The sequence below is a fragment of the Kwoniella shivajii genome, chromosome 4, assembly GCF_035658355.1.
Source record: "Kwoniella shivajii chromosome 4, complete sequence".
NCBI classification, from domain to species: domain Eukaryota; kingdom Fungi; phylum Basidiomycota; class Tremellomycetes; order Tremellales; family Cryptococcaceae; genus Kwoniella; species Kwoniella shivajii.
In genome coordinates, this window is record NC_085911.1 from 332,563 (window position 1) to 360,093 (window position 27,531).

The 27,531-nt window shown below is 42.4% G+C and overlaps 9 protein-coding genes across 9 annotated transcripts; 6 read left to right on the forward strand and 3 right to left on the reverse strand.

Moving 5' to 3' along the window:
* Positions 1-1,267: 1,267 nt before the first annotated feature.
* IL334_003110 (uncharacterized protein) lies at positions 1,268-2,906 on the forward strand (the record flags this gene model as incomplete). The annotated part of the gene is made up of 7 exons (XM_062934846.1): positions 1,268-1,395; positions 1,623-1,648; positions 1,803-1,915; positions 1,988-2,079; positions 2,158-2,234; positions 2,318-2,436; positions 2,571-2,906. The coding sequence occupies 7 exons, from the start codon at positions 1,268-1,270 to the stop codon at positions 2,904-2,906; spliced, it is 891 nt and encodes a 296-aa protein (XP_062790897.1).
* A 1,173-nt stretch (positions 2,907-4,079) lies between these two features.
* On the forward strand, positions 4,080-5,271 carry IL334_003111 (uncharacterized protein; the record flags this gene model as incomplete). The annotated part of the gene is made up of 3 exons (XM_062934847.1): positions 4,080-4,751; positions 4,825-5,024; positions 5,103-5,271. 3 exons carry the CDS (start codon positions 4,080-4,082, stop codon positions 5,269-5,271), a joined length of 1,041 nt encoding a protein of 346 aa, XP_062790898.1.
* A 1,480-nt stretch (positions 5,272-6,751) lies between these two features.
* Positions 6,752-9,160, forward strand: IL334_003112 (uncharacterized protein; the record flags this gene model as incomplete). Its single annotated transcript, XM_062934848.1, has 1 exon — positions 6,752-9,160. One exon carries the CDS (start codon positions 6,752-6,754, stop codon positions 9,158-9,160), a length of 2,409 nt encoding a protein of 802 aa, XP_062790899.1.
* A 1,255-nt stretch (positions 9,161-10,415) lies between these two features.
* Positions 10,416-12,083, forward strand: IL334_003113 (uncharacterized protein; the record flags this gene model as incomplete). Its single annotated transcript, XM_062934849.1, has 4 exons — positions 10,416-10,868; positions 11,009-11,157; positions 11,271-11,354; positions 11,459-12,083. 4 exons carry the CDS (start codon positions 10,416-10,418, stop codon positions 12,081-12,083), a joined length of 1,311 nt encoding a protein of 436 aa, XP_062790900.1.
* Positions 12,084-12,648: 565 nt separating this feature from the next.
* On the reverse strand, positions 12,649-14,984 carry IL334_003114 (uncharacterized protein; the record flags this gene model as incomplete). The annotated part of the gene is made up of 9 exons (XM_062934850.1): positions 12,649-12,913; positions 13,018-13,269; positions 13,345-13,472; positions 13,534-13,597; positions 13,686-14,044; positions 14,110-14,157; positions 14,285-14,432; positions 14,523-14,562; positions 14,642-14,984. The coding sequence occupies 9 exons, from the start codon at positions 14,982-14,984 to the stop codon at positions 12,649-12,651; spliced, it is 1,647 nt and encodes a 548-aa protein (XP_062790901.1).
* Positions 14,985-16,603: 1,619 nt separating this feature from the next.
* Positions 16,604-20,748, reverse strand: IL334_003115 (uncharacterized protein; the record flags this gene model as incomplete). Its single annotated transcript, XM_062934851.1, has 13 exons — positions 16,604-16,845; positions 16,924-17,061; positions 17,122-17,250; positions 17,309-17,619; positions 17,676-18,069; positions 18,134-18,230; positions 18,285-18,406; positions 18,456-18,498; positions 18,561-19,467; positions 19,559-20,169; positions 20,236-20,418; positions 20,479-20,640; positions 20,710-20,748. 13 exons carry the CDS (start codon positions 20,746-20,748, stop codon positions 16,604-16,606), a joined length of 3,378 nt encoding a protein of 1,125 aa, XP_062790902.1.
* A 536-nt stretch (positions 20,749-21,284) lies between these two features.
* On the forward strand, positions 21,285-23,324 carry IL334_003116 (uncharacterized protein; the record flags this gene model as incomplete). Its single annotated transcript, XM_062934852.1, has 1 exon — positions 21,285-23,324. One exon carries the CDS (start codon positions 21,285-21,287, stop codon positions 23,322-23,324), a length of 2,040 nt encoding a protein of 679 aa, XP_062790903.1.
* Positions 23,325-23,654: 330 nt separating this feature from the next.
* IL334_003117 (uncharacterized protein) lies at positions 23,655-24,659 on the reverse strand (the record flags this gene model as incomplete). The annotated part of the gene is made up of 1 exon (XM_062934853.1): positions 23,655-24,659. The coding sequence occupies one exon, from the start codon at positions 24,657-24,659 to the stop codon at positions 23,655-23,657; it is 1,005 nt and encodes a 334-aa protein (XP_062790904.1).
* Positions 24,660-25,604: 945 nt separating this feature from the next.
* On the forward strand, positions 25,605-27,393 carry IL334_003118 (uncharacterized protein; the record flags this gene model as incomplete). Its single annotated transcript, XM_062934854.1, has 5 exons — positions 25,605-25,713; positions 25,817-25,870; positions 25,942-26,803; positions 26,891-27,056; positions 27,163-27,393. 5 exons carry the CDS (start codon positions 25,605-25,607, stop codon positions 27,391-27,393), a joined length of 1,422 nt encoding a protein of 473 aa, XP_062790905.1.
* Positions 27,394-27,531: the final 138 nt, after the last annotated feature.

Consider the following 27,531-nt stretch of genomic DNA (forward strand, 5'->3'; position numbering starts at 1 on the left):
TGATGCACTAGACTGGGTCTGTTAATCCCAAAGGAAGGAATTGCGGAGATGATCGAGAAGACCTGTTGATTGTTTCTTTATAGACGAAATGAGGTGACAATGTTGACAAAAGGGTTTGTGGTGATTCTTTGGTGCAGGGTTGCAAAAGTCTATTTGTTTCTGTTCGATCTCAGTGTAGACGTTGTAAACTTATAGCAAAAGATTGTAATATTGTAAAACGATAAGAACAAAATAGAGATTAGTCAAATTGATGATAGTGGGATCAGCAGATCTACCATTTCTGAACCTACATGCATTTTCAAACCCGCGTAACAGACAACGACGAGCCTGCGGATGAAGTGTTTGAAGATGAGGGTATCTTAGGGTTTAGTGACCGTCATTAAAGATGATTTGATATGATGCTATGACCTCGAATTGACTCCGGAATCCAACGGTTCAATAGTCCGAGTGGATGATCATGAGAGACACCAAGTACTCTATAACCATCAGAACACAAGCGGAACCGAAGTGTACCTTTTATTCAATTCAATTCAGAAGAGTATGAGAACCCATATGGGTCCGAATCTGAACTTGTTGCTTCTCATGCATTAACGTTACCTCCTCGGTGTTTTTACTTTTCTTATTCGCTTTACCTGAAAAAGGACAAATGATTCGTACACATCTGCTGAGTATATATAGAAAAGAGAGAGCGCTCGATTCCACTTGTATGGGTGCACAACCACCAACCACCATTCATTACCACTACTACTACCACCACAACCATTACCACAACCATTACCACAACCATTACGATCCACTACATCATTGTATCACGGCATTAATCTCGCTTCGCCAACAAAGGGTAAACAAACTTTAATCTCATTTACCTGGAATCAGCGAGTCAAAAACGGCTGCAAAAACGGCTTTCGGCATGCAATACCTCGAACATATCCTCAATTCGATTCGTTGATACGTTTTATATGTCTTGAGGAGTCACTACACAATCACCACAACCAATTGAAAGAGAAAGAAGTATAAGTAGAACAAAGGTTCAACGAAGTTCCCCTGCATCGCCTTTGTGAAGAAGGAAGCGGAAACCTTTTCTGATAGTGATAACGGATCGGAAGTTCAACGGAGATCCAAAACTGATAGGTCAAAAGTGCCGTTCCAAAGTTCTGCACGATTCGTTGATAGAGAAATTCAATCTGAAAGAAAAGGCATAAATTCCAAACCATAACGATTATCCTGACTTCATTCGGCGATACAGACATTGGAGAAGTACCGCAAGATGTCGAATGATATACCACCTAGAGAGAAGGAAGAAGACGTCGAAACTATCTTAGCTAGTGGAATGACAACTCCTTCAAGAAGAGGCTGGAAAGGAATCATAGCTGTTGACATGGATGATGTTTTGTGGTGAGTAATACTCAATTTATTTTCTTTGATCTATGTCGTTTCATCTCAAATCTCCCAATCAATGCTCCCGTAAATCGACTATTCGTTCGGCCTTTGAGTAATCTACTATAATCATAGTCGTCGAGGCCCAGGGCACGCGAAATATAGAGGAGGCGTAGATGATCATCTCGGATGAGTATAAGCCTAAATGCTGACTTACTTTTCTTTACCGTCATCGTTCTCCTTAGTCAGACCAATGCTACCATCGTCCATAGTAAGTGACACCATTTTTTTTCCTTGAGGTACCTACATGTCATTCTTTCCATCTTTCTTCGCCAAAAGACATGACCATCGTCGTCAACCTTGTCACGCCCAACTTTACACGTCACACACATCAATACTCAAGGAGCTGATAATATCTTCTTTAGTGCATAATGAATTATTCAACACTCAACCACCATTAACATTAGATGATTTCAAGAATTATTTATATTGGATGAACAGAGGCTGGGGTTCTCCGGAAGAGACCGTAGGAATGGTTGTAGGTCAACATCTACCCTAGCTACGTTGCCATCTGTGTATCTCCACTAACAATTTTCTATCCTATGTTTAGGCGAAATTATATCAAGGTGGTTTATATATGCGAGCACCTCCCGTGCCGGGAGCTAAAGAAGCACTCCACCAATTAAAAGATTTAGGTTATGAGTGAGTCGACTACTTCGGAGACTTAGTCGTAGATGGCCCTTAAGCACGCAAGCTGATTCTTGCCCATTCTACAATCAGCTTGATAATTATAACAGCTCGATCCGAGACTCAGAGAACGGGAACAGAAGAGTGGATTACAAAGTATCTACCTGATAGTAAGTCTACATTACATGCTGCGAACCGATTCAATATACTCACGATCTATATGTTGCTACCTTTTCTTTTTGGCTAAAATCAGTATTCGATGAAATCCACTTTACTGGCGCTTTCCAACATCTAGAACCTACAAAAGAAGAAAAGGAAGGTCATGTAGCTAGGAAAGCGGTGGTTTCACATCATAAACGATCGAAAGCAGAGGTGAGTTGCGGCTTCATGTGTGAACTTCAGTACAGTCTTTACTCCTGAGGAGAAACATTAGGTTCATCTTGATACCTATGTATGCTGGCACCCGACCCGATATAACCAAGAGGCTAATGCCACTCGTAATTTAGATAATCCACTCGACATCCTCCTTATTCCTGATTGATGATTCCTCCGAAAACGCATACGATGTATCAACATCAAAATATCCTCACAATTTACCCACCAAAGTACTGTTATTTGGTGAATATCCATGGAACGCGATAGTACATGATCCAACTCAAAAAGCAGAATTAGAAGCGATGACATATCTGGAGAAGGAACAGAAAGGTTTATTGGATGAATCGGAGAGACTGAGACAGAAAAAGATTAAAGAAGGTTGGTTACCGCCAGGGGTGGAAAGAGTAGGAAATTGGGAGAAGGTCGTCCAATGGGTAAAGAAGTTTGATCAAAGTCGGGATATATGAGAGCCAAATAAAATTTGACAAGAAATAAAGTAAGCTGTGTGAGAAGCGTTCAAACAGATATATATATATATGGGTTCTTTTTATAAGCAGACCACACCACATTCATCTGTCAAGTAGATATACGTCGATATACATTTGTACACTATACTTTTATCACATCAAGATGAACATTCGTATTGATAAACATTCATACTGATGTTATTACATCCATTTTTTTGCTCGGTTCTTGGTGGCCGTGATAGATAGTCAACATGATGCCAACTCATGATTTCGAGTAAAAACTTCATAACCTCAGCTATCAGGAGCTTACTACGACTCAAGCTATATGTTCTCTGTTGTGCCTCTATCACACGCGATTCTTCGTCAGTAATCCTCATCGCGACCACTCACAAGCAATATCGCGACAGAAATATAATATTAATGTAACTTTCGGCATGTTTTAAGCGTAAATATTTTTTACCTTCAGGCACATGGAAACGGGAGATCGTCGTGGCTGATTTCCAAGATGGTGGCGAAAACAGCGAACGAAATTGAATAATGGGAATCACGCCATAGTGACTCATCCATGATCGAATATATTCGTCAATAGTGAGACTAGCCAATAAACATCTTCTAAGAGTCAAACCTTTTGGAAATCAATACGCCTTATTTACTGTATATCGACTCATATAACGTGCGATCTGTGATAGTACTGTACACGTACTGTATCGCTGGAAGAGAAGAGAATGAGCTTGGCACATGGGTACTTTTTGGGTCCTTTTTTTCAATTGGAATTAGGCTATGGCGACATTTTACGTTTATCACTTTCAATCATCACCATAATGGAAAATCACCCGTCTTTAACATCAGACAGACTTAAAAACAGCTAGCCCACAGAGAGAGAGAAAAACTAATCCTTGCGTGCTTTTCGTTGTTTACAAGCACCTCATTCCTGATCGGATTGAACGGATCAAATATGTATATATATATATATATATAATATATATGTAAGAGCATAGACATCCTTTGAAGATTACTTATCTTACCTTACATTTGGTCGACCCACTTTTGCTCGACATATCACGAAACAAAAGAATATCAAAGACTACCTTGATTTAAATCACTGTAGTAAAGCACTGATATATATATATATATATATATATAAAGGACGAACAAGAAAGATATATAACCAAGATGGCGTTCGCAATTGCTACTCAGACACTAGCTCATCATTTCGCTTCTATAAACAAAGACAAGAAGACTACACCGATACCAAATTCAAGTTCAAATCCTTCATGGAAACAACGTAAAATGATATCAAATCATCCTGATTCCGATATTGTACCTTCGGTAATATACGATGCTATTTCACCTATTGACCAAACGCGTGGTAGATCAACTGAAAGGAAAATAATACATTCTTCTTCACCTTCTCCACCTGCGACTAGAAGAGCATCAAATTCAAGTAGTATAAGTATCAACGATAAGTCAATCGTAGATTCAAATATAGTCACTGCACATCATCACCTGCCACCTACAACAGACGAAATTTCAACAAATCCAATCTTATATTTACCTCCTTTACTTTCACCTTTACCTGAATCGCATATTCATCATCATCATCATCATCATCATAATCGTGGACATGATCATCCCGATCACCTTGGTAGAGACGAAGGTAAAGAGAAAGATGAGACCACAAGAGTATTAATACAGGTTGTAGAAGCTTTAAAAGGATTTGAAACTCGTTTACCTGATATCGATCCTGCAAGTTTAGCATTACATCAAGCTTTACATCATTTCAAACCTTGGGATGAAGATTATGCTTCAACTCCTTATAATGAAGCTTTTAATTGGTCATCTCTTGTAAGTCCCCCGTGAACGTTCGAAACAGTAGTGAAAGATCAATCGTGCTAATTGATCAATTCGAATCCCGCAGACACTCCCCAAAGGTGTGGAAAGGGATTGGTATTGTGTCGTATTCAGATCAAGACGCAAACCTGAATCAGCAAACTTATCACTATACAAAGCAGATCGTGAAGCTCACGAAGAAGCTGTAAAGAACGGTGGTTTGGTAATGTACTGGTATGGTGTACCTGACCATACAGGACTGAATTTAGCTACTTGTATTTGGCAATCGTGAGTTGCCCCTACACGGAATGGTCGTTAATCTCGTGAAAAGAAAAATGCTGACGGTTACTTCTCTATCTACCTCAGACGTCGACATGCAATTAAGGCTATCTCGGGACCTAAACATATGAAAGCGATGAAAGAGACTGAAGGTGCATATGAAACTTATCAACTTGAACGATGGGTGCTAAGTAAGAAAGCTGGTAAACGACATTTGGAATTGAAGAAATGGGTCGGTGGTGATGTTGGTTGGTAAAAGCTATGGTTCACGTGAAACGGAAAAAGGAGAAATATCGGACACAAGTCTGGTGTCCAAAAACAGCACACAGTTGTACATATGTAAATTAACAAGTTAAGTTGTACATGTAAATTGTCAAGAACGTACATGTCAATGCCTGAATCATTCGTTGCTGTGCCTCTACGTTCGTCAAATGCCTTCATGCAGACACACCAAGCCAGTGAGTATAATTAATGAGAGCTTACTGGTACATGTGAAACGCGTTGAGATGTGCCACAAACGGTATTATCTTTTATTATGATTGGTAAAACGCCGGGGCATATTTTCATTTCTTTTCATTCTCAGTTTTTCTAATTATTTCGATCCCTTCAAATTCAATCAATATGACGAATGTGATCCAGAGTGATGAGTGAGGCAGACGCGCATTAGTCAATTCAATTAATCGTCCCTCCTCTCACTTCTTTCCTTTTTTCCTTCCTTCTTCTTTCTCAAAACAAAACTACCCTCTCAAAAAACGGTACACAGGATCTTTCTTCGCTGAAAGCTATTCCTCTGCCGCATTCTGCCTCTTCCAAGTCCTCCAACATTTCGACACCTATTCCACTGGAACGGGCCGCCGAGTGAAGAGTTCAAAAAAAGAAGAGAAAGAATTTCCATCCCTCGTCCTCCCACTTCAATTGCGAAATCTCCCATCAGAAAGTCGGAGGTAGATTTCAAGTATCTGGGACGAAGAAGAAAGAGACAGCCAACAAGAAGACATTAGTTTGTACTCGATAATAGGTTGGTCTATTCGTTCGGCAGAGAGAGAAAACGTAAGCTTTCTCCCACGTTTGGTGATTACACACGTCGGCCATCATCTCGTGAGACCGACCTGATTCACATACATACTATCATTCTCATTTCAGAAATTTCACAACGGCTGACGTATAGAATCCCATTTATATATTCCTTTGTTATCGCCACCTTCCTTTATTCTCATCTTCTCTTTCTTATTTATCTTCTCATCATCTAGTCCGCTCTACCCTTCTTCTGCCTGATTCCAACAGTCAAGTTGATATTATTCAACACATCAACGCACGGTTACAACGCGCCCACTTGAATACATCACTCAACCTTTCGACAGACGGTTTCCTCTACCTTCCATCACCACCACCACAAACAAGTCGAGCGCAGTCAACTGCACACCTTAGTTGGTGTCTCTGCTCCTTGCTTATTTCCATACGCATCCCCTATAAAAACATCAGACACATATCTTTCTTCGTTTGACTATCGAATCCAAACCGGCAACAAGTGGAAGCGTGTACATAGCTTTCCATCTCTATCTCCTATTCTTAGGATTGCCAAGTCGACTTTAACACATAGTCTCGTTAATCAGCAGAACCGATCCACTTCACTTCTTTCCGTCAAATATCAACTTAATCTAGGTACTCTCTCCAACTCAGGAGAGCCCGTACCACGGCCCCTGGGTCGCCTAGGGCAGCCTTCGCCACCAGACAACATGCCTTACATCTACGACAGGCCCAATGGCCGTGATGTGTATGCTAGCCGACAAGGAGAATATGAGGAATCCTCAGACGTCAAACTCCTTAAATTGCTCAATTGTGCGCCTTATCAGAACCATGTCGATGCACCATTGCAGAATGAGTCTTTCGAACTTTATGGTTACACGCATCGAGCGGAAGAAGAGGATGATAGCGATGTAAGTGGAAATGCACTTGCATGTGTGAATATGGCGCCCTCAGAATTGCTAACAATACTTTTCCCTCATTCCCCCTCTCCTACCTTTAATGTCGCCATCTCAAACGCTTTCCACCCCACTCCTTTCGCTGATCCACCTTTCATTGTCGTTTTGATGCTCCTCCGAACCGCTCGATCTTCGATTATCGACCATCAGGACGATTTCATAATGCAGAAACGGTACCCCCGCATGTCATTCAATGGTCGTTCTTATCCTCCTGTGCCTCCCGACGCTAGTACTCTTCCTCGACTTGTTGACGTTTGGACTCCTGAGAACGTTCTTCCGGCTCGAGATTACGAAATGCACGCGCACAACCACTCGGATCTCGCTCAGCAGGATCGATCCTTCGTTCAACCTGCCCCTACGTACTCTCGATCAAATGCGAATGTGTATGGCTACGAGTCAGACGCTTTCGTTAACTCGACCCAGGACGTGAGGCATTTCAACCCTCAGCAGCAGTCAGTTTGGACTCCTCCGGATGCGAACGGGTGGTCGAACGCCTACAATGTCGATTTCCGTGCACCCGTGCTTCATCCTCGTTTGGTACATCTTCCGGAACGACCTTTCACGCCTCATGATACTTATCGATACCCTACTAGTCATGTTGAGCAGATATACGTTGCGCCTGCTGTTCCTGAAGTTCCCACAGAGACCATCAACGCCGCCTTTGCTGTGTGGTATGCCAATCAGGTCGTTGGACTCCTCGTAACTCCGGGATCTTTTCGACCTGGTGTTGGAGGAGCCTCGGATGAGATTTGGGGTATGGGTGGAAGAGAGAAGGACGCTTGGCTTCGTGTCGGTCGATCTCCTCCGGATTATTCCAAGGCATGGGGAAGAATGGGCATGAACTCGACTCCCGTCCCAACCCCTCGAAGGCTTCGACAACGACGACCAGATCTGGAACCTCAAGATCCTTGGAACGTAGCCTGGGCGCACTCAGTCAAGCCAAGCTCCAGCTTTGTCAATTACATTCTCGATATGATTCAACGAATGACCATCTCCCCAACTGCTCTCGTTTCTGCTGTTTGGTTCCTTGCCGGTCTTGGATTGCATGATGGAGATGGTCTCAAAGGCGCGGAACTTCGCGATTTTCTTCGAGACCACAGATCCTACGAGCTGGAATCCATCGAGAGGAGAGTAGCCACTTTGGGTCTAATGTTGTCAGGCAAATGGTTGGATGACAACTCCTTTTTGACCAAATCTTGGTTCGAGGTCACCACAATCCCGATCAAACAGCTCGACCGGATGGAGAGGATTGCATTAGCCGATCTTAACTTTTCTCTTCACGTTCCTGTATCATCATGGGCCGACCACGTCAACAAGCACTACACAGCTCTTATCTGTAAACCGATCGCAGATGAAGTTGATCTCGTGGTCACCCCAATGATTGACGATATGGTGACTGAAGCTAGGGATGTCGAACTTGAAGACCCCCAAGATATTGCACTTCCACCTCCTGTTGAAAGACGCCTCTCGTCAGAAGAACTACCTGCCGCTGCTGATCAAGCTATCAGTCGAGACTGGGGAGATTTTGCGAGAAGCTATGGTATCTCTCAGTGGGACACTCGAGACATGGAAGTTGATGCAGAGTTGGAGCGCGCTGAAAGGAGCGTGGATGCGTTGGTGAATGACGAGTATCCGGAAGAAGAAGATGAGGAGTATTTGGATTATGATGGTGCCAAGAAATGGTTACCTTCCATATCCGAACTCGAACGATCTGGTTCCAACTCAAGCGATACTAGCTTCTCTTCCCATAAGAGCCACGTTCGTGGTGTCATTCAACCTACACAACCATTTCACGTTCCTCTAGACATATCCGAAACTTCTCCAAGGCAAAGGTCATATAGCGATTGGACTAACGACAGCTCCATTTCGAATCGATCTCATGACTGGGAGTCATCTGACTTCCTGTATCCAATTGCTACCTCAGACAAATGTCAAGAGTGCGACGATTGTGTTCCATCTTCCTTCACTCAGCAATCAGCCTACAGTACTTCAAGATCTAATCTCAATTCTGGCTACATTGAACCTGGAATTACTGTAGTTTCACCTCCTAAATACAACACTATGGACGGTCTCAACGACACGCAGATGACCGGGCCAACTTATGGAGGGTACGGTTCCACGTCTAAACGGTGGGGTAGACCTATTGGTGCTGCTCAGTGGTGATCACAACCACTGACATGATTGTACATAGCATCGAGCAACCTCCACGAAGTCTCCGAGCAAGATGCTTACTAGATATTGAAGAAGGTCCCGAATGGCTTTCCTCTTCTGGGCGTCATGTTTATTGACATGTCCAGCTTCTGTCATATCAGTCAACCTGTTTACATTTCATTTCGCTTTAATGTGTTCCTTGTCAGTCCTCTCCTTTCCCTTTGGCCCTTGCCACGCCCTCCCTGTATATGCCTCCAAAGCGCGCACCATGTTTTTTCTTCCGCGCCAACAACATCACTGTGACCAAATGCACTCGCTTCGGCGAGTCACATATACACCTTCGCAAGATACCTTTCCACCATGCCGTTGACAAAGTCCAATTTATAAACGACACGCCGAACTCTCTCAAATTAGGTCTTTTCTGTACTATATATTCATTTCAAATAAGGCGATAAATGCCACTCCCCTCTCTTTTACTTCTGCTCAACTATTTTAATATCATTTATTTTCCAACTGATATCGTTCTACCATTTCCTTTCTTTATCTCACGAATGTTCATAAACGACAAAACGGGTGGTTGGAGTGGAGATCTAGAAATCAAAAAATTCTTGTATAACAACAAAAAAAAAGAGGTAGGAAGAGAAGGGGGGAGTTTTTTCTACTTTTTCGTTGTGTAGATATTTCATAAATAGCACTTTGGTAACACATTGAATTGCGAGTCACTTGATTTGTGATTTGTTTCAAAAACCCGTTTTACTTTTTTTTACCTTTTTTTTAACCATTTTTCCCGTTGATAGTTTGTATAAACTGGTACTTGTCCCGTCATCGTGGGAAGAAACAGATCAAAATGCAACCTATCATCATGGGAAGAAGATTTCTTCATAGCAATATCGTACAGCAGTGCACTGAGCGATCGCAAGGGGCTTCTCCATATGCATAGTACATCCTGCCTGATTCTTCATGCGTTGTGTGCAGAGAAGAAGTGAGATATTTGGAACGAGCTGTTCATAAAAGATGAATAGGGATGGCCTCATAACATGTTTTGACCTCCACCTATCGCATCCGCGTTCTTGACGATGACGAACAACGTTTATAGCAGTATGTACGCATGTAATTGAACATACACATTCCTCACTCCTCATCTTATCCCTTCAATTGAGTCTGAGCAGTCCGTTATCTGAGAGCCATCTAGATGACTATCGCCGAGCAAATATAAATTGCACTTTACTATTACTACTACTCCTACTACTGCTAAAAATCAAACGAAATGTCCTCAGATCCTCTTGAACCAGTCAAGCTTCTCAAACTAATTCCTCAGCTCTTACCTCGATCAACAACATCGCCTTTACCTCAACCTACAGATTCTATAGCATCACTCATCCATGCTATACACATCTCACTCAACTTCAGGCTGATCCCTGTGCCTTCTACATCTACTTCGACTTCTTCTCAGGTGCAAGCTGCTACTACTTTCAACAATATCAACGAGAATGACAATCAGCCAGAAGGTGAAATCGATGACAACGCTTCTGAGACTACGACAGCAGTTGATCCGGACGAACCACTGTCAACAGTCTCGGAAGGAACATTGAATGAAGGCTGGAATGAAAGAGGCGAAGACAATTATGTGTTTCAATATAGACATGAACAATCTTCAATGTCTTTCAGAGTCAGAGTAGGTAGAATGGGTAGTAGAGTGCAGATCGATGCCATGGCAGAAGTAAGTCTAATTCTTTTCCAAACGTTTTAGTCCTTAACAGTTGAAGATCAAGGGTTTCCAGATGATCCTCTTGACACCCATATGGTTTTCTTGTAAAAGACTGGATTGTCGCATACTGATTCCTCATTGAACTCTGATAGGACGGCGCACCTCACACAATCTCGATAGTCCTTTCGGACCTTTTGGATACTTCTGCTTTCCCTATTCCGAGCTCTGCAACGTCTTCATCTACAAACACCGGTGAACGTGAAGGATTAGCTAAGAGTTGGGGCTTTAAATCGATTTCAAGGTACGTATTCTACTCAATCCACCTTTATCCAATTTGCCTTGCCTGTTTGATCTCTTAATAAGCGGATTTATCAGATAAATCAAGCTAATCTCTACCATTTTACCGTGAAACAGTGTAGAATCGTTCGTAGACCAATACAAGGCAGATATCATCGCTAGGTTAATACCTGGTCTCCAAGTTACAGGATACGAAGAATCGTAAGTTCACCTAACATCCTCAGCATTCTCATTTACCGGCCTTTCTATCATGGTCTCCTGTCAGAATCAAGTCTGAATTGCTTATCATCTGACTGACTGTATAGACGATCAGTTGGATCTGATCCACGAAACCCTCCACCCTCTACTCCGGGCTACAACCCTCCAGCTCGTCCTCAGCCACCCGTTAACCCATTGGTTGATCCTCTCCGTGATCCCTATCAAGGCAACAATCCTGCTTCGATCGGAAGAAGGGATCTTGATCCTCTTGCGTCACTCCAACCTCCAGGATCATTCAACCCTAATCGAGATGGGGGAGGTATGTTGGTAGATTTCAACCATCCTTTATTCGACAGACGTCGTCAAGGTCTAGATCCAGATTTCTCAGGACCAGGAGGATCGATTCAGCCTCCTGGAAGTAGATGGGATCCTATCGGACCTTCTGGTGGTGCTAGATTCCCAGGACCAGGTGGCAATCCATTGGGAGGAACGGGTGTAGGGGATGATAGATGGGGTGACGAATTACCTCCTCCAGGTGAATTCGGTCCTGATCTAGGTAGATTCGGAGGAATTGGCGGTCCACGACGAGGTGGTGGTGGTGGTGGAGGTGGATTCGGCGGTTTAGGAGGAGGAAGAGGCGGCGGCGGCGGTAGTGGATTCGGTGGTGGATTCGGTGGTGGATTCGGAGGAGGTAGTGGTGGGATGGGAGGCGGGGGTGGGATGTTTATGTGATGGAAAGAGCAAAGATCCTAAGTCGCAAATGGGATAATTTGATCGTACAAAACGTGATTGTAGAGTGCGGAGGTAAGCAGCAGTAGTTGCTTATAAAGAAACGTACAGTATGGGAGAAATGCGTGTGGGAAGATTCAAATACTCGCCTGTAATCATAGCACTGTACATATGTATCTATGGATCTGTATACACTATTTTCTGGAATATGAGAAGAAGTTCAGCTCAGCCTGTAAGCCGTACTTGACTTGATCATTTGGTACAAATGTTACGATATTATCGAAAGACTAAGGATACTAAACTTGCTCGAAAGATTGTAAGGTTAACGACATCTCTTCAGTATGAGCAAGTTGATATACCGATATCCGCAAAAAATTACATGTAAATATAAAGATACTAACTCTGAAAATGGAAGTATAGATATATAAACTGTAAAGTAAAATAAATTTCGTTCAATTTCATGGTCATTATAGCTTATTTTTTCGCTCGCGATTGGGAACAGTTGTCCGATTGGTTCAATTAATAGATTCTTCCCTCAAATAATCTAAACGGTTGTATGTTCTGTAGCTTATCCTATCCAACTTGAATTACCTCCTGGAGGTCTGTAAGTGGCTTCAGCAAGTTTGATATCTGAACCACTTCCTAAAGGTGTGCTTCGTCCGTAAGGCGCAGTCGGAGTTTCACCATCTAGGAAATGTTGAGCAGTTCTACCTGGAGCTAATTTCGTTGGACCTAACCTTGGTTTCCTTGCTGCTAAGAATGCATAAGGTCCTTTCACATCTGCGTTGGGTGGTAATGGTTCTTCTGTGTAATTGGATTCTTCAACGATTTTCCTATTCAATCATAACAAAAACAAACGTCAAAAACAAACAATCAGCTCATGACGAGGTCTCAGGTGGTTAATAAAGTACTAATGAAGGGATAAGAAAGAACATACCTCGATCTCTTGGATTTCTTATATCTCCTGAATAAGAAGAAGCCCAGTATTATCAAAACTACGATAGCACCAACGACTATACCTGCTATAGCGCCTTTACTTAATCCACCATCGGAAGCAGCTTTACCGCTGGAATTGTAAACTCTTAATGAATTTAGGGACCAATAAGCTTCTGAAAATGCTGCTGGGTTTGAACGGACGAAAGTCGAACATGTGCCTGGACATCCGGATGATGTGTATGTTGCTCCAGCACTAAATTGACAAGCAATTATCAATACCAAGTTCACATCCTCATAGAAAAGGCGGGATTGACGAGAGAATACTCACTAATCACCACAGAAAGTCAAATCAAAGACAATCACATGATTGTTGAAATCCTTTTTACAACTTGGGACAGTCATATTGGCTTTTGGAATACCCCAATTAGCTACATTGGTAGTAGCGGTATTTGGGTTCTAGGAAAAGTGAAGAGTCAGTATCAATGTATCAAGGAATAAGAAAGTTTCAGACACTTACTTTAACATCGTCAGGAACTGAAGCAGAGTTTCTTGGCCAAAACCAAATATAAATACCACCAGAGCTGCAATAGAAAAACATCTGCATCAGCGATTTCCATCACGACCCACTTGTCCGAAGCCACAAGAGAGGACGATATGATAGAAACTCACTTTTCAACATCTCTCCACATGGCATACCAACCACCACCTACACCATTTACTGGACCACCATAAGAACCATTGGTAGCGCCTGTCATTTTCACTCCACAACCTGTATTACCAGATACGTATGCTGAACATTGCCATTCACCAATTTGACCATCCATATAGGTTTGACCATTAAGCGTACAAGTATCGGATGTATGCAATGCTGCTACATTATATATTTGAGGATTAGGAGTAGTTGATAAGCCAGTAGTGGCGTTATATGCTGATGATCCAGATAAAGGCAAACCATTTGCTCCTTCTAATATATCAATTTCACCTCCTTTCGGCCATCCTGATTTTGTTACTGTCCAAAACGCAGGCCACTGAAACACCAACGATGGTCAGCTGATGTACTATCGACCCACTAATCGAATAGAGCATTACTTACAGTTCCACATCCGACAGGCATATGATTGAGGTCAAGAATGTAAACACCCTATCCATCGAGACGTACGTTAGCAATGACATCCTGTATCTTCCGTCTCTGAGGCCGGTGTGTAGCTTCTTCCGTCAAGCTCAATTTACGCTAATCCTCTACCCCAAAAAAAGCAACACGAACTTACATCAGCGTATTTGTTCTTGCTGCTAATCCTGATACTATCCCTTCCTCTTCCATCGGGCACGTTTGCTGAATCAGCGGCCATGATGAAGACGTTATTTGCTTGAACGTCGATCAATCCTGATTTCTGTGCTGAAGATTTCGATACATAACTACAGTTGAGCAAATCCTTAGCTTAGCCAACTGAAGGAAATGCTGAATGAATAATTTAGGACGATAAGCAGTAAGAAATGGTAACTCACTTTACATATCCACCTGTAGGATCATCTGCCGTGAAGAAGTCTACATGGATATATTTAGCCTTTCCGTGCACATAAACGCAAAAAGCTAATCGAGATGTTTCATGTGGACTTGTGCTCACCGAAGTCATTCATGAAATCACTTCCAACGTATTTCTTAGCCAATTTCAGTTGTACTGTAGAAGAAGTTTCTGAGGCTCCTGATGAAGTTGATGTTGTTGAAGTCAGAGCATTTGATGAAGTTGAATCAGAAGTAGATGTAGTAGGAGTTGCACTGCTAACTGTAGAAGAAAGAGCTGAAGACGTCACGCCAGTGCTTGATGATCCAGCACTAGTGCTGGCGATACCGCTAACTCCGCTAACTGTATTTCCATTATCTCTATCGCTTTCATCGTTGTTGTCTTGTGCCAGAACAGTCGTAGCCAATAGAAGCGTTATCGCCCTTAGGGAGTGAGATATATACATCTTGGGTGGTTCTGGATCTTGTTATTCTCCCACTCTATCTGTCAAGCTCAAATAGTCTTTCTTAATCAGAGTAGTTTGGGTGATGTGTTGTTCTCTTGAAAGTCTTTGGGATGTATTTCGGACACAGTCAAAATTGAAAACAGTCCGAGGATTGAAGTCTCGATTTATGGGTGAACAATTATGTTTGAGCTTTTCACGTGTGAGAAAAGTTATATGGGCCGCTGACGTTGTCTTCTTCGAGGATAGTATATCGCCGACGTCTATGAGAATCGATGGGTCCGGTCAAATTGATGAAAGGTAGCGTAGGTCTTTATTATAGGAAGAAAGTAAGATTAGTTACATGTCCAATTGGTCAAAAGCCAAGAAACACGCCAAGTGCGGTAAGTCAACAATATCCCTTCTCAGGCCAACTCGTAGTAGATACTGATGATGATGATGATGATGATGATGTTGAAGAAAGGATAGCTGCTTACTTGTAATTCTATAGCTAAGGCACAGAAATGTTGTCTCACTTGTCTTATATTTGTTTCTTCGAACACTCCAATCTGATTTTTTGTGAATCGAAGAAGGTGGCGCTTGTATCAAAGGTATACAAGATCGTACTTGGTCTCGTCAACAATGGACTTGATGTAGCTTTTCTTCTTATCTTCTGGTAAATGAGAAGGTTGGCCAAATATTCAGTAGTTTCAACCAATCTCGTCTATGTATATCTATCTATCTATCTGTCTATGTCTGAGCCTAGCTGGGGGTCTGGCGTGATGAGCTATCTATCATCCGATAAATTTAGACCAAAACAACAACAAACTATCTTATGGAAAAGTAATTTTAATTTATGAAATACCATCCATTATGTCCGGAACAAGTAAAAATGACAAAAAGTACGATAACATCACATCATCCACCATCGGATGGAAGGTGACTTACTTTAAACTTTGAGTTTATAACCAAAACATCTTCTTTTCTCCTCAGGGTTCCTGAGGACATAATGAGGAAATGTAAAAGTAAGTCACCTTCCCACCTTCCCTTATTCCCCTTATTCCCTTTGAGATAATCCCCTCATCCCGGTTTTCATAACGTCAAAATAAAAACAAGCTTCCGGACGATCGCTCGGTGGAAAATTTCTATTTGTTCCGTTCAGTTCGCGCATCGCATCTGACAACAAGTACAAGCTCAAGTTCTACCTACTGATTGTCATCAATCACATACCTAGCTCGAAATCAAGGATCACGTTCGAATGCATGCTGTGATGCCCAGTACAACATTTCCGGTGAGATGGGATAGAGAAAGCAGACATACGTAAAATATCGACAAAGTGAGAACTGCGCAGACAGGAAGAGCGTTTTACGACAATCGGGAAACGGGAAACGGGACATATTACTCGAGCATCTTTATTCGGCTCGGGATCAGCTTTTGTATGTGTCCATGTAAAACAAACACTCGTCAAATTTCAGCTTGAACCCGATATATGATGCCTCCACACGAATCGCATACGTCCATTCACAACGCTGCACCTCATGGACCAACTAACTCATGCCTCATGCATAATGCAGCATCCATGCAATGATAAGAATTTAAAGATACAATGATCCAACATTGGGCCAACCAAGATGTTCATTCATCTACTTCTTCAAGGTCCTTTGCTTTTCAGCACTTTCCACGATTTTCTTCTCAACGAACATTCCTTTCCTCTTCCTAACACCATCAACATAACCTTTAGCTACATTGGCTCTATCTGCTTTTTCACCTAAATCTTCCAGTTCTTCTTGAGTTGTAGGTACCCAGAATGGATCTTGATCTAACGTTTCATATCCTGCGAAAATCAATTGAGGTGAAGCTGCTCCCGAAGTCCGTTTACGGATCTCTATGTGACCAAACCATCCAGTCAGTCACCTCTTTCGAATACACAATCTATGACCATTAACCATCACCCAAAACTGACCATCGGCAAATCCAAAACTCTCTACCACCGGTAACATAGCTCTTATCGTGAAGAATGAAGTACCCTCTTTCATTTCTTCAGAGACTATTCTTCCTCTTCTTCTAGCTACTACAGCGTATACTTTACCCAGTACATCGGCTAGACCGTCTTGCATCAGCCACTTTGTCATCTCATAAGTGTCGGGAAAAGCAGACTCACTTGAAGCTTGGATGTCACAGGTATACATTGCCAACTTGATTCGAGGTGACCAATCTAACATTCCTGCTCGACATGCGTCTCTGACAGATGAGATCAAAGCTCCAGTAACGGCTGATGCACGACCTTTACCTAATTACGTATGACAGTACATCAGCATTGTCGCAAAGCCCCGTATCTTTTTGCTCACCTTGTTCAGATTCGAATTCTTCTCTGTTCAGCTCAACATTCTCCACTGTCCACGCCATTCCCACTACTGGCTCAGAGCATAATGGACCTTGGAAAGTAGCCATTTGGAATCCTGCTTCGATGGAGTTTTCGAAATCCCTTAATAATCTCAATTCTGCTCGAGCTTTTTCATCGGCTTCTTCAACCGTTCCTGTCGAGGTCAAAGAAGCCAATTGATCTCTTGCTAAAGCGTTATCTGCCACCTGCAAAGCTGCGTCGGTTGATTGGCCTTCTGCTCTGGCAGTTGCGAACAGCTTTTCTTTCCCTCGAAGACTATTTCATACCGTCAACCAAAACTTCTACACACGGGCAGATCATACAATACTCACCGAAGTTGACTTTTCCCTAGAGGGTCTAACAGGATATTCGCACCCATCCTTTTAGGACCGAATGACCAAATTCGATCGGCTGCTCCAGCCCAATCACCTCCAGCTTTGATTGTCAATCCCTCTAATACTTCCCAAAATTGCTCTGGAGTCAATATCTTCCCTTGCTCCGCGCCTCCCTCGCCAACATCCCTTTCTTCCACATTTTCATTCTCCTCGCTTGACTGATCTCGCTTCTGGACAAGCATTGATCCGATGGTATTGGTGTGGGTCAGAAGGAAATCGGTAATTTTTGGTGGTAGGGGTATAGCTCGTACTGTGAACGTTACGAGGCCATTGAGGATCGAGCTATGTATGGTACCTCTTGTAGCTCCAGCAGTTTTGGGTGGTGCCATATCTACATATGAGATATCACAATTGAGCTGGGTTCGGTTGATGATGAAGCGGAAACCTTGACTTACCAGGAGCTTTGACAGCTGTCTCCCTGAACGGCACAATCACAGCCGATTGCTGTATCGCACATTTTGCGAAACGTTCTTGAAGATCTTTGACACATCGCTATATACCTGCAAGTCAGCTAATTTCACATCATCTGACTGGAAAGAACCTCACCTGAAGATGGATTTCACCCGCAGTGATGATAACATGTTCTCCGGTTTCCTGTACAAGATACTCGGCACATGGATCGGCTTGATTGAGGATTTGCAAACCTTTGATCAGTTTTGGCATGTCACCTATGTTTGCATCAGCTGATGTAGGACAAGCTATTATATATTAGCTTACTGGGATTTTCAGGTTCAAGTGCTACTCTAACGATGGAGGCGCTCTGTACAAGTCAATGGTCAGCGTGAAACCGAATCTCCGATCTCTTATTTTTGAATCTCTTACCAGTAGATTGACTCCTGCCAGATTGACCAATGTATCATCGTCCTTCAATACTTCTATTCCATTGAGATTCGGAGCCCAAAGAGTGGCACTTCTAGGTACAACTCTTTCCAATCCTCCAATTGCACAAACATGACCTGCGGGGACTTCTTCGACCGAAACAAGTTCTCTACCCATCATCATATAAAGATCTTTCGCTATTACTTTTGCTATATATTTTGCGTTTCTAGGATGTTTTGATCCTAGATCTGAATCGTATTTAGGTAACGTGACCATGAGGTGTGTATTACAACGTAGAGTACCGGAAAATATACGTGAAAAACCAAGAAGAACCTCTGATGATTCATCAATCGACACAAGAGGAGTTTCCACTCCCTTTTCATCGACGTTCAGCGAATCAAGTGGTTTCACAAGATCTTCTCCATTTTCAGGTAAGGGAACTCCGTTTGGAAGTGGGGCAGCAATTTCTTGTCTACTTGCTAGTAATGCTGCTCTTTTCTCTCTTTCTTCTTTACCTCGTTTTCTCATCTCTTCAGCTGTCATTTCTTTGGGTTTGAATTCTGGTAAATCGATTCTTTGTACAGCAAACATCTTGCTCACGTATGCCACCACGTTGGCATTTTCAGATTGATCACACCCATATAACCCTTTCTCCAGATCGTTAGTTGCCGTGAGAGCTACGGTGGATGCAGCAGCTTTCTGAGGATGAAGCATGAACGGTAAACGTATAGCTTGAGCTTCAGCGGGAGAAGGAATTACGTCGATGACAGCTTGGAAGGTTGCTGTCGATAAAGGTAACCATTGTTGCATGATTATGTTGAGCAAGTTTCGAGTGTCTTTCGATCGGATATCTCGAGGTGTGACCTTTACACCTAAAGCATTAACGATTTTCTGCGTTGCATCAGGATCACTAAACAGCAGATATGATCAGCTTGACACTCCTGAACTTCGATTTACGCAACAACGGTAAGATGCAAGCATGAGATAGGGAATTTACTTACTGTTGATTCAAGACGGTATCGTATACTCTCCAAATATTCTCCAAGACGAATTGAACGAACATCGGTTTCAGATTTCTTCCAGCTAGTTTCTTTCTGCCTACGACTCTTTTAGTCTTAGGATCAAGATACCAATCACCCCATAGTACTCTTCTCAGATTGCTTTCCTTGATCTTGAGTTTGTCAGCATATAATCTTGCGAATTTACCTAATCTGAATGCCCAACCATCTATCGCCGAAGCGAAAAGAACGTTTCCTCTATCTGGAGCGAAATAGATATCTTCGTCTTCTTTTTCTTCATATTCACCCTCATCTAAATTTTCATCATCATTATTTCCATTTCCGTTCTCGTTGTCATTCTGTTGATCTTCCTGAACTGATTTTCTTTCAGCCAGTCTTCTTTCTCTTTCTTCTCTCCAACGTAAATCATCTTCCATTCTATCAGAAGCGTAAAATGATCCCATGACAGCGTTCACTTGCTCGATCAACTGTGAGAGATGGTGATATGCTTCAGAAGGTGACATTTGAAGTTCAGTTATCAATCGATCTATTTTATTGATTACTAATAATGGTCGAAGTTTGTCAATCCATGCTTGTCGAAGTACCGCTATAGTCTAAGATTGGACCAACAGGGGTTTTAGTATATTTAAATAACTCATTCAACAATCGAGATGACCCACTTGGGTACAAACGCCTTCCCAGCAATCTACCAGTACTATAGCACCGTCACATAGTCGAGACGCAGTTGACACTTCTGAAGCAAAATCAACATGTCCAGGAGTATCGATCACATTACACAAATGCTTCGACGTTGATGCGATACCATCCGAACCTATTCTGTTCATGTCAAATCGTAGTGATACCTATGTGAGAGACAGTCAGCTAAAGTCTCTGGAGATAACTTAGCAGCCATTTAAGCTCACCGCACTACTCTCCATGGTGATCCCTCTTTGTTGTTCATCTTCTCTTGAATCTAAGAACCTCAACTTTCCGGCCATACGAGATGAAATGATATTGTTTGATGATAACAAGCTGTCCGCAAAAGAAGTTTTACCATGATCCACATGAGCGACGATCGTCACATTCTATATGACATTGTAAGCGTTGATCACCAGTCTTGTGAACTGCAGTCACCAGCTAGAAGTGAGACTTACTCTGGTGTTAGCCAGGGGAACGGCGAAAGATTGTGACATTTTCGTTGCTACTTCGATGTATTTCTAACTCCTATAAGTAAGTTGAGAGATACCTAGCTATGCAAGCACGGTCACCTATATATGTCGGAACTGTGAAAGTGTCTTCAGATCGAGTCTTTTGTGGAATGTTGTCCCGATGATAATCTTATAGATGCAGCCTTTCAAACATTTTGTTCAATCGCCTTCGGATCCGGAATTTCAATCGAAAAGATTATGGTCAAGCAAGTGATGATGTCATGATATTATTGTACCTACTTTTATGAATCCGTCAAAATAAGAAGGCATTTTGACGACTGACTGGAAGACGATGTTTCCTTCTGCTTTCCTTCTAACAGCATTTTATTGATATATATACCTAGTTTAGATGCTAACAGGAGAGAAAAGGCGACGATAACGTCAAATGACAAGGGGATCGGGCTTCCTTCTCCAATGAAGTTATATTGAAGTAGTCCGTTAATATCCATCTCCTCCGTCAACAACCGGTCCGTGACCCCGTAGTGAACTCAACACTGGTGATTGTTTAGTTAATCAACATCATGACATACCCTTCTTCTTCTACTTTACCTCCTCCAGCTGTGTTTTTACATCAAGAAACATTACACGCTATACTACTTCCACCTTTAGCATCATGGCTCACAAGTCTTCGTAAACCCGAACATCTAGTTAGGTTGAGTGATCTATTGGAAAGGTACAAAACACCAAAGAGTTATCATAGAGTAGACGTTAGATTAGTGGAAAGTTCGGAATTACCACCTGGATCTCCTGATAGTCAGCGTGAAGACGATCCTCCGCCAACAGAAGAAAGCCAGGCTGATAGGAATAGGGCGAGAAAAGGAAGTAGGGAAATCATCGAATTGAATCAAGGTATACAGCTGGAAGACTATTGGAAAGATAGACTAGGCTTTCGAGAAGGATCACGCTCCTCAACTCGTCCGGTTGTTAGAGATGGATTACATAGCGACATTATACGTAATGAGGACAAATTACAACCTCAAATGCAATCTGAGCCAAAAACAAATACTTTGGAACAAGAAGATGATGAGTCAATACATCCCGATATTCAACAGACAGAAGCTGCTCTGAATACATTAGCAGCTGCTACAACCTTAAACGAATCTGATCAACCTCCCATTCCTTCGAGTTTGCTTGATAAATCTCCCAATTCACAGGATGCACATGACCAACTTCCTCAAACACCTCCTTCTACTATCGTTCCTATGCCGTCGGATCATGAATCACCACCTACACCATCTCATCCCCTTCCGCCAATGGGTCCCAAACGTAAAGTACGAGAACTTAGACTTGATCTACGTACTTTAGACGCGGCTGCTTTATTTGCTTTGGAAACTTGGCGTAGAGAAGAGCTGGGTATGGAGAAATTGAATATGGATGTACCGGATTCAGTATGGTATAAAGATCCCACCCCTTCTCCGCCACCACCACCAACATCATCATTGTCGAGAAAGGGTAGACCCGGTAGACCCAGAAGATCCCTTATGTCAGACGCGGTCTCATCACCGCCAAACGAAGAAGAGGGCTTAGGACTGGACTTACACATAGGTGAAAAAACAATGGAAGTTGAACAATATCACGATGTTGACATAGACATGACTGAGGGATCGAATGAAGGCTTCGGGGATCCGGTGATACCTCTATTTCCAGAGAAGGGACTAGTCAAACATGAAAATAGCGTCGAAATACCTACAGCACCAAGTATACTAGACTCGTTCAGTGCATTAGCCCAACAAAGCTTAATAGCAGATATGGAAGTCGTTCGACCATCTCTGGATGAAACAGCGTTGGAAGTGATTGGAGCAGATGCATCCCGAGCTCAATTCGATGAGGGAACCACTCAATCTGACTTGACAGTCGTGGAACCAATTCAGCTTGAAGCCGGACCATCTAGATTTACAACTCCACCTGCCCCAGCAGAATCAATACATTCAGCTTCCCCTGATATAGTGTTGAATGACATATTTAACGAAAAAGAAGATGATGATCCTGATTTCATACCTCCCCCCTCACCTCCCGCTAGACGTCAAACAAGAGCGAGGAAATACATCAACCCTCCATCGGAAGTAGCTATGGATGTGGAAAAGAAGGGTAAACATAAACATAAAGCAGCAAGGGTTTCTTTCGATCCTAACATAATTGAAATACTCGAAAGGGAAAAAACAAAAACAAAAACACCGGAGGTATTTTTACAAAGTTCAAGGAGAGGATCGAAATCGAAGGACGATGGAACAAGCAAGGACGGAGATATAGAAGCTACGAAGGTCGAAGAAGTGGAAGAGATGTTACAGCGTGAAGACATACATCCAATCGTATTGCTATCTGTCTCTCCTGAACCTATATCTCTACCCCAATTGCCAAACCCATCAGCAGTTGTTACAGAGCTCAATTCATTGGCGAAACGACCTCGAGCTTCAGATATAGAAGTTTCGTCGAAGAAACCACGTAAAAGTGCGTCGAATAAAGCAAGATCACAGGTCGTGGTTGAAATTCCAAGTAGGAAAGTCGAAGCAAACAGTGATGATGAAGAGGAAGAATGGGGATTCCTTAGATCTTTCGGCTAGGCACAGATAAAGATTCGAGACCAAGTTGTATAATAGTACCGTATCACCGTTCGATCACTGTATATCAATTCACACTAGCTTGTTGTACACTTGTAATTATATGTATGTATGTGATATAGCTTATAAGATAGACCTCAGAGAGGTTTGTATATCTCGACATGTAGTGTTACGCTCCTATGTTTCGCAAACATGACTGATGATTCAGATTACTCCTATGCAATATATGCATACTTTGATCGGCAAAGCAAACAGCCATTTCTATATACACCATCTATGGACAAAACTGAATGAGTGAAACGATTTGTATCATTAACCAAGTATTCTGATCATTTATGCTACACCTAGACCTCTTATTCTTTTTTCGACTTCTCTAGCCCCATCCACACTTTCTAAATCATCTGCCTTGAGCCATTCTTCTTCATCACCCTTTGATCTTAACCAAGGGGTTGCAACTCGTTTATTGAGCGAATAACCTAAACCTATACCTTCCCATTCTTGAGTTTGTTGTGTGGGACTGGGAAATTCGTCAAAGAAGTTACCTGGGACCTTGGTAGGTGCCCTAAGAATCATATATCCACCAGCTGGATAATCGTATGTAGCACCTTGGAATGGATCTGTAAATTTGGGTCCGGATGGTGCCACAGCTGGTGGAGTGAAAGAAGACCAATTTTGAATTTGATTTTGGTTCTGAGAGATTGGTGATTCGACCATTTGCATTTGACCCATCATAGGGTTAGTAGACGATGAATGAGTAACTGGTCTAGGTGGTAGTTCGATCTTGAAAGAAGGTCTTCTCTGCTTAGTTTCTATTCCTTCGACTAAATGAGATGGAACGTTGTTCATCCTACTATGAGCTTGAGAGTGAGATTGGACCTGTGCGCGATTGAGGGAAGAAGTGTGAATACCTCTTGATTGATTGTTATTACTACTGAAAGGAATCTGGGAAACTTTGAGTGAGGTTCTTCTTTTCTCATTTATGTTCAAACTTTTCATTGCTGGTTTGATATATGTATGATCATATTCGCCACCGCCCCTATGGTAAGGACCCGTAGCTTCATTTGAGTTGGTATTGGTATTGGTAAAGCTACCATTTGAAGGTGCCGCTCTGCTACTGATATGTTGTGTATGTTTCAAGCATCCCACTAAAGGAGAACCAAGATTAGGTTGAGGTGAATGATGAACGACGTTCAACGAGGAGTGAGGGGTAGGTGGTACTCTACCATGATAGGAATGAGGCGCATTAGGTACAGGTGGGAAATAAGATGTACGAAATTGTGAATGAGCAATGGTCCTCAATGAAGGCGATGATAATGGTGATTGAGTCAAGTGAGGCATGTTGATGAAGCTTTGATTTGGTGAAATTGAGTGTGATTACCGGTTATTGGATAGTTGTATGAATATATGGGAGTGAAATTGAAATGGATGGCTTGATGGGTTTAAACAGCCTTCTCCGAGATTGGACGTGCATCTATATATACCTTTCAAGAGTGAGTCTTCCGACCACCGCGGCTTAATCCCATCAGTATATGTCATGGGACGATGGTAAGGTGAAACCCTTGACAACCATCAAAAGTAATCATCCTAAAGTGGTATACGACGAAAACGATCGGTCCGAATCGCAATAACATCTGTACAATGCGTTTTCATCGTCCTTTTGTTACTGACGTTTGCTTCAAAAAAGGAAGTAACATCCTCATGGTTTGGATGAGCTCGGATAAGAAGTTGTTGAATTGGGATTCAAACTGAGATTGAGACAAATAAATCCTTGATCTCGGTCTCGAGGCGATGACTTCGTGATTGACCGAATCGCTTCTTGTGATCTTGAATGGGTACATTATTTACCGAGTGGGGAAGAGAACGACTCTACACATACTTCTTCCGATGGCGCCAACAGTGGGGGAAAACATTCAATCCTTCTGTCCGATCTCAACGGTGATTATACCTCTCAATACACACAGGATACTTTGCCATCAAAGCGACACAAAGAGCCTTGCTTTGTGCCACTCAGCTAAGCAAAGCTGTAGGTTGATATTGCCACATTATAGGATAATCCCGGTAACGCCGTGATTGCATCTCCACATCCTTTCGTTACGTGTTACATTTGTTGATACGTAAGCATCTTTCCCTTTTCTCCCCATGTTTTATGAAATCTCACCTTACATAAGTTGGATGATTGTAAATCAATCCCACTCTTCCCCCCACCTCACTCTTCCTCCATCCCTCCACTTGTCAAGTCCACCACCATAAGGAGATCAATAGACCAACAAAGTGAGTGGAACCATGAGCATCAACACCGAAGAACATTCTTCTCTCGCCACTCTACTCTATCCCCCGGGAGTAGATGGAAGGCCTTCAGACGAGAACGACAATCATCATGGTCTAATGGAGTGTGAGTTGCCCATCCATCCATCTTAGAAAACATCGGAAATCGAAACCTCATTTGAGCGATATTTCAGCTGACTAATGATGTTGTATTGCATTTGAACGCGTAGATCTTCAGAATGATTTCCCACATACTGAGACAAACAATGCTGGACATCAGAATGGTGAGCTAATCCTGTCACAACAACGACACTCAAATGGAAATAGCTGATAACTCCTGTCATACAATGTATAGCTGGTCGTACAGACCACAATTCCCTCCCACCGCTTCCAGGAAATAACCTGATTTCTGATAAATCCAATACATCTTCATCCGGCAGAATCCCATCTCAACCTATAACATCGCAAGGACAATTTACTTCTTCCTTTCAACAACAAGGCGAAACTCAAGTAAACAATCAAAGATCACCATCACCACCTAATCCATCAATTCCAATCCCCAATTCACTCGCTAAATTAGCGAACCAAACAATATCTTCGTTGTCTTTACCTGATCCTTCGATACTATATGGACAAGAGGCAGTTGAGCGAGCCGCCTTATTAGCTCATGTAGGTGATAGAGGTGAAATGGGTGGCAAAAGAAGAAAAGCTCCTCACGAAAGAGCAGGCTGGAAAGAAATGGATTCGCAACCTAATGGTGCTAAACGAAGAAGAGGTAGAAAAAGTGATATGGCCAGCTCTAACAATAACATCGACCATACCATCGTCGAAGATCTATCTAATCTTTCAAATCCCTCGAATACCTTGTTAGGTCATCAAGAACAACAATCACAGCTCCTACAAGAACAGAGACAACAGACACAAACACAACCTCAGCCACAACAACAAATTCAGCAGAAAAACGACGGTAGAGATATATACGAGAATGATCTGAGACATCTAACTCAGCTAAGTCAGAATCTATTAAGGCAAGACCCAACCGAAAAAGTACCCACCATCGACCCTCAATCCCAATTTCCGTTACAAACCAATCAAGGTGAACCTGCTACCGATAATAACGATTCCAAGTATCTAGATCCTGCACTAGCTCCCACGCAAAGAGAAATAACACCTACTCAGCCTCAGCCAAGTGATGCGCAAAATCCGAACAGTCCAGGGTATGTCGATTCGTTTTCTCATATCTGTCTCATGCCAGTGAAGACTCGTGCTGATTACAACATACTATTTTTACTGTTTTCATGTAGAGGCGACTCCAAACTGTCCAGAGCGGAGCAGAACAAACGAGCTCAACAAGCTTTCAGAAGAAGGAGAGAAGAACATATGAAGAAACTTGAATCTGATTCTGTTCAATTGGGCTTAGTGAAAAGGCAAATGGAACAGAAAGATGCCATGTTAAGAGATCTCGTACTGGTAAGTGATGTCGGATTTCTTCTTCACAAAACCCTTACTAAAACCTGGACTCCCATCTTCTTCGTGATTTGATTACAATGGGGCCTGAGCTGACAATCCTGAATAGGCTCTCGAGTCGTCTAAAATTGAAATAGCAGCGTTGCGATCATCGCTGCAATTTGTAATCCCACATTCGTCCGTGTACCCTCTGACCGAACAAGGCACCCTCAATCTAGGTGAAGAGATCACAATCTCCAACGAACGACCAGCGACAGAGGATGAATTGCTCAATGCCTTTGATTTACTGGAAAGACAAGCCAGGGAAGTAGCGAAGCAGAATCGTTCGAGGGACAATTGAGGATACGTTTTAGTGTATAATGAACAATATTGAAGGTTAATGAAGGTGGTTTGGTGGTTTGCCCGTATGTCAATAAGCTAAAACATGTTGATCGATGTTATATGTATATATATTGTATGGAGTCTACACGGTGAAACT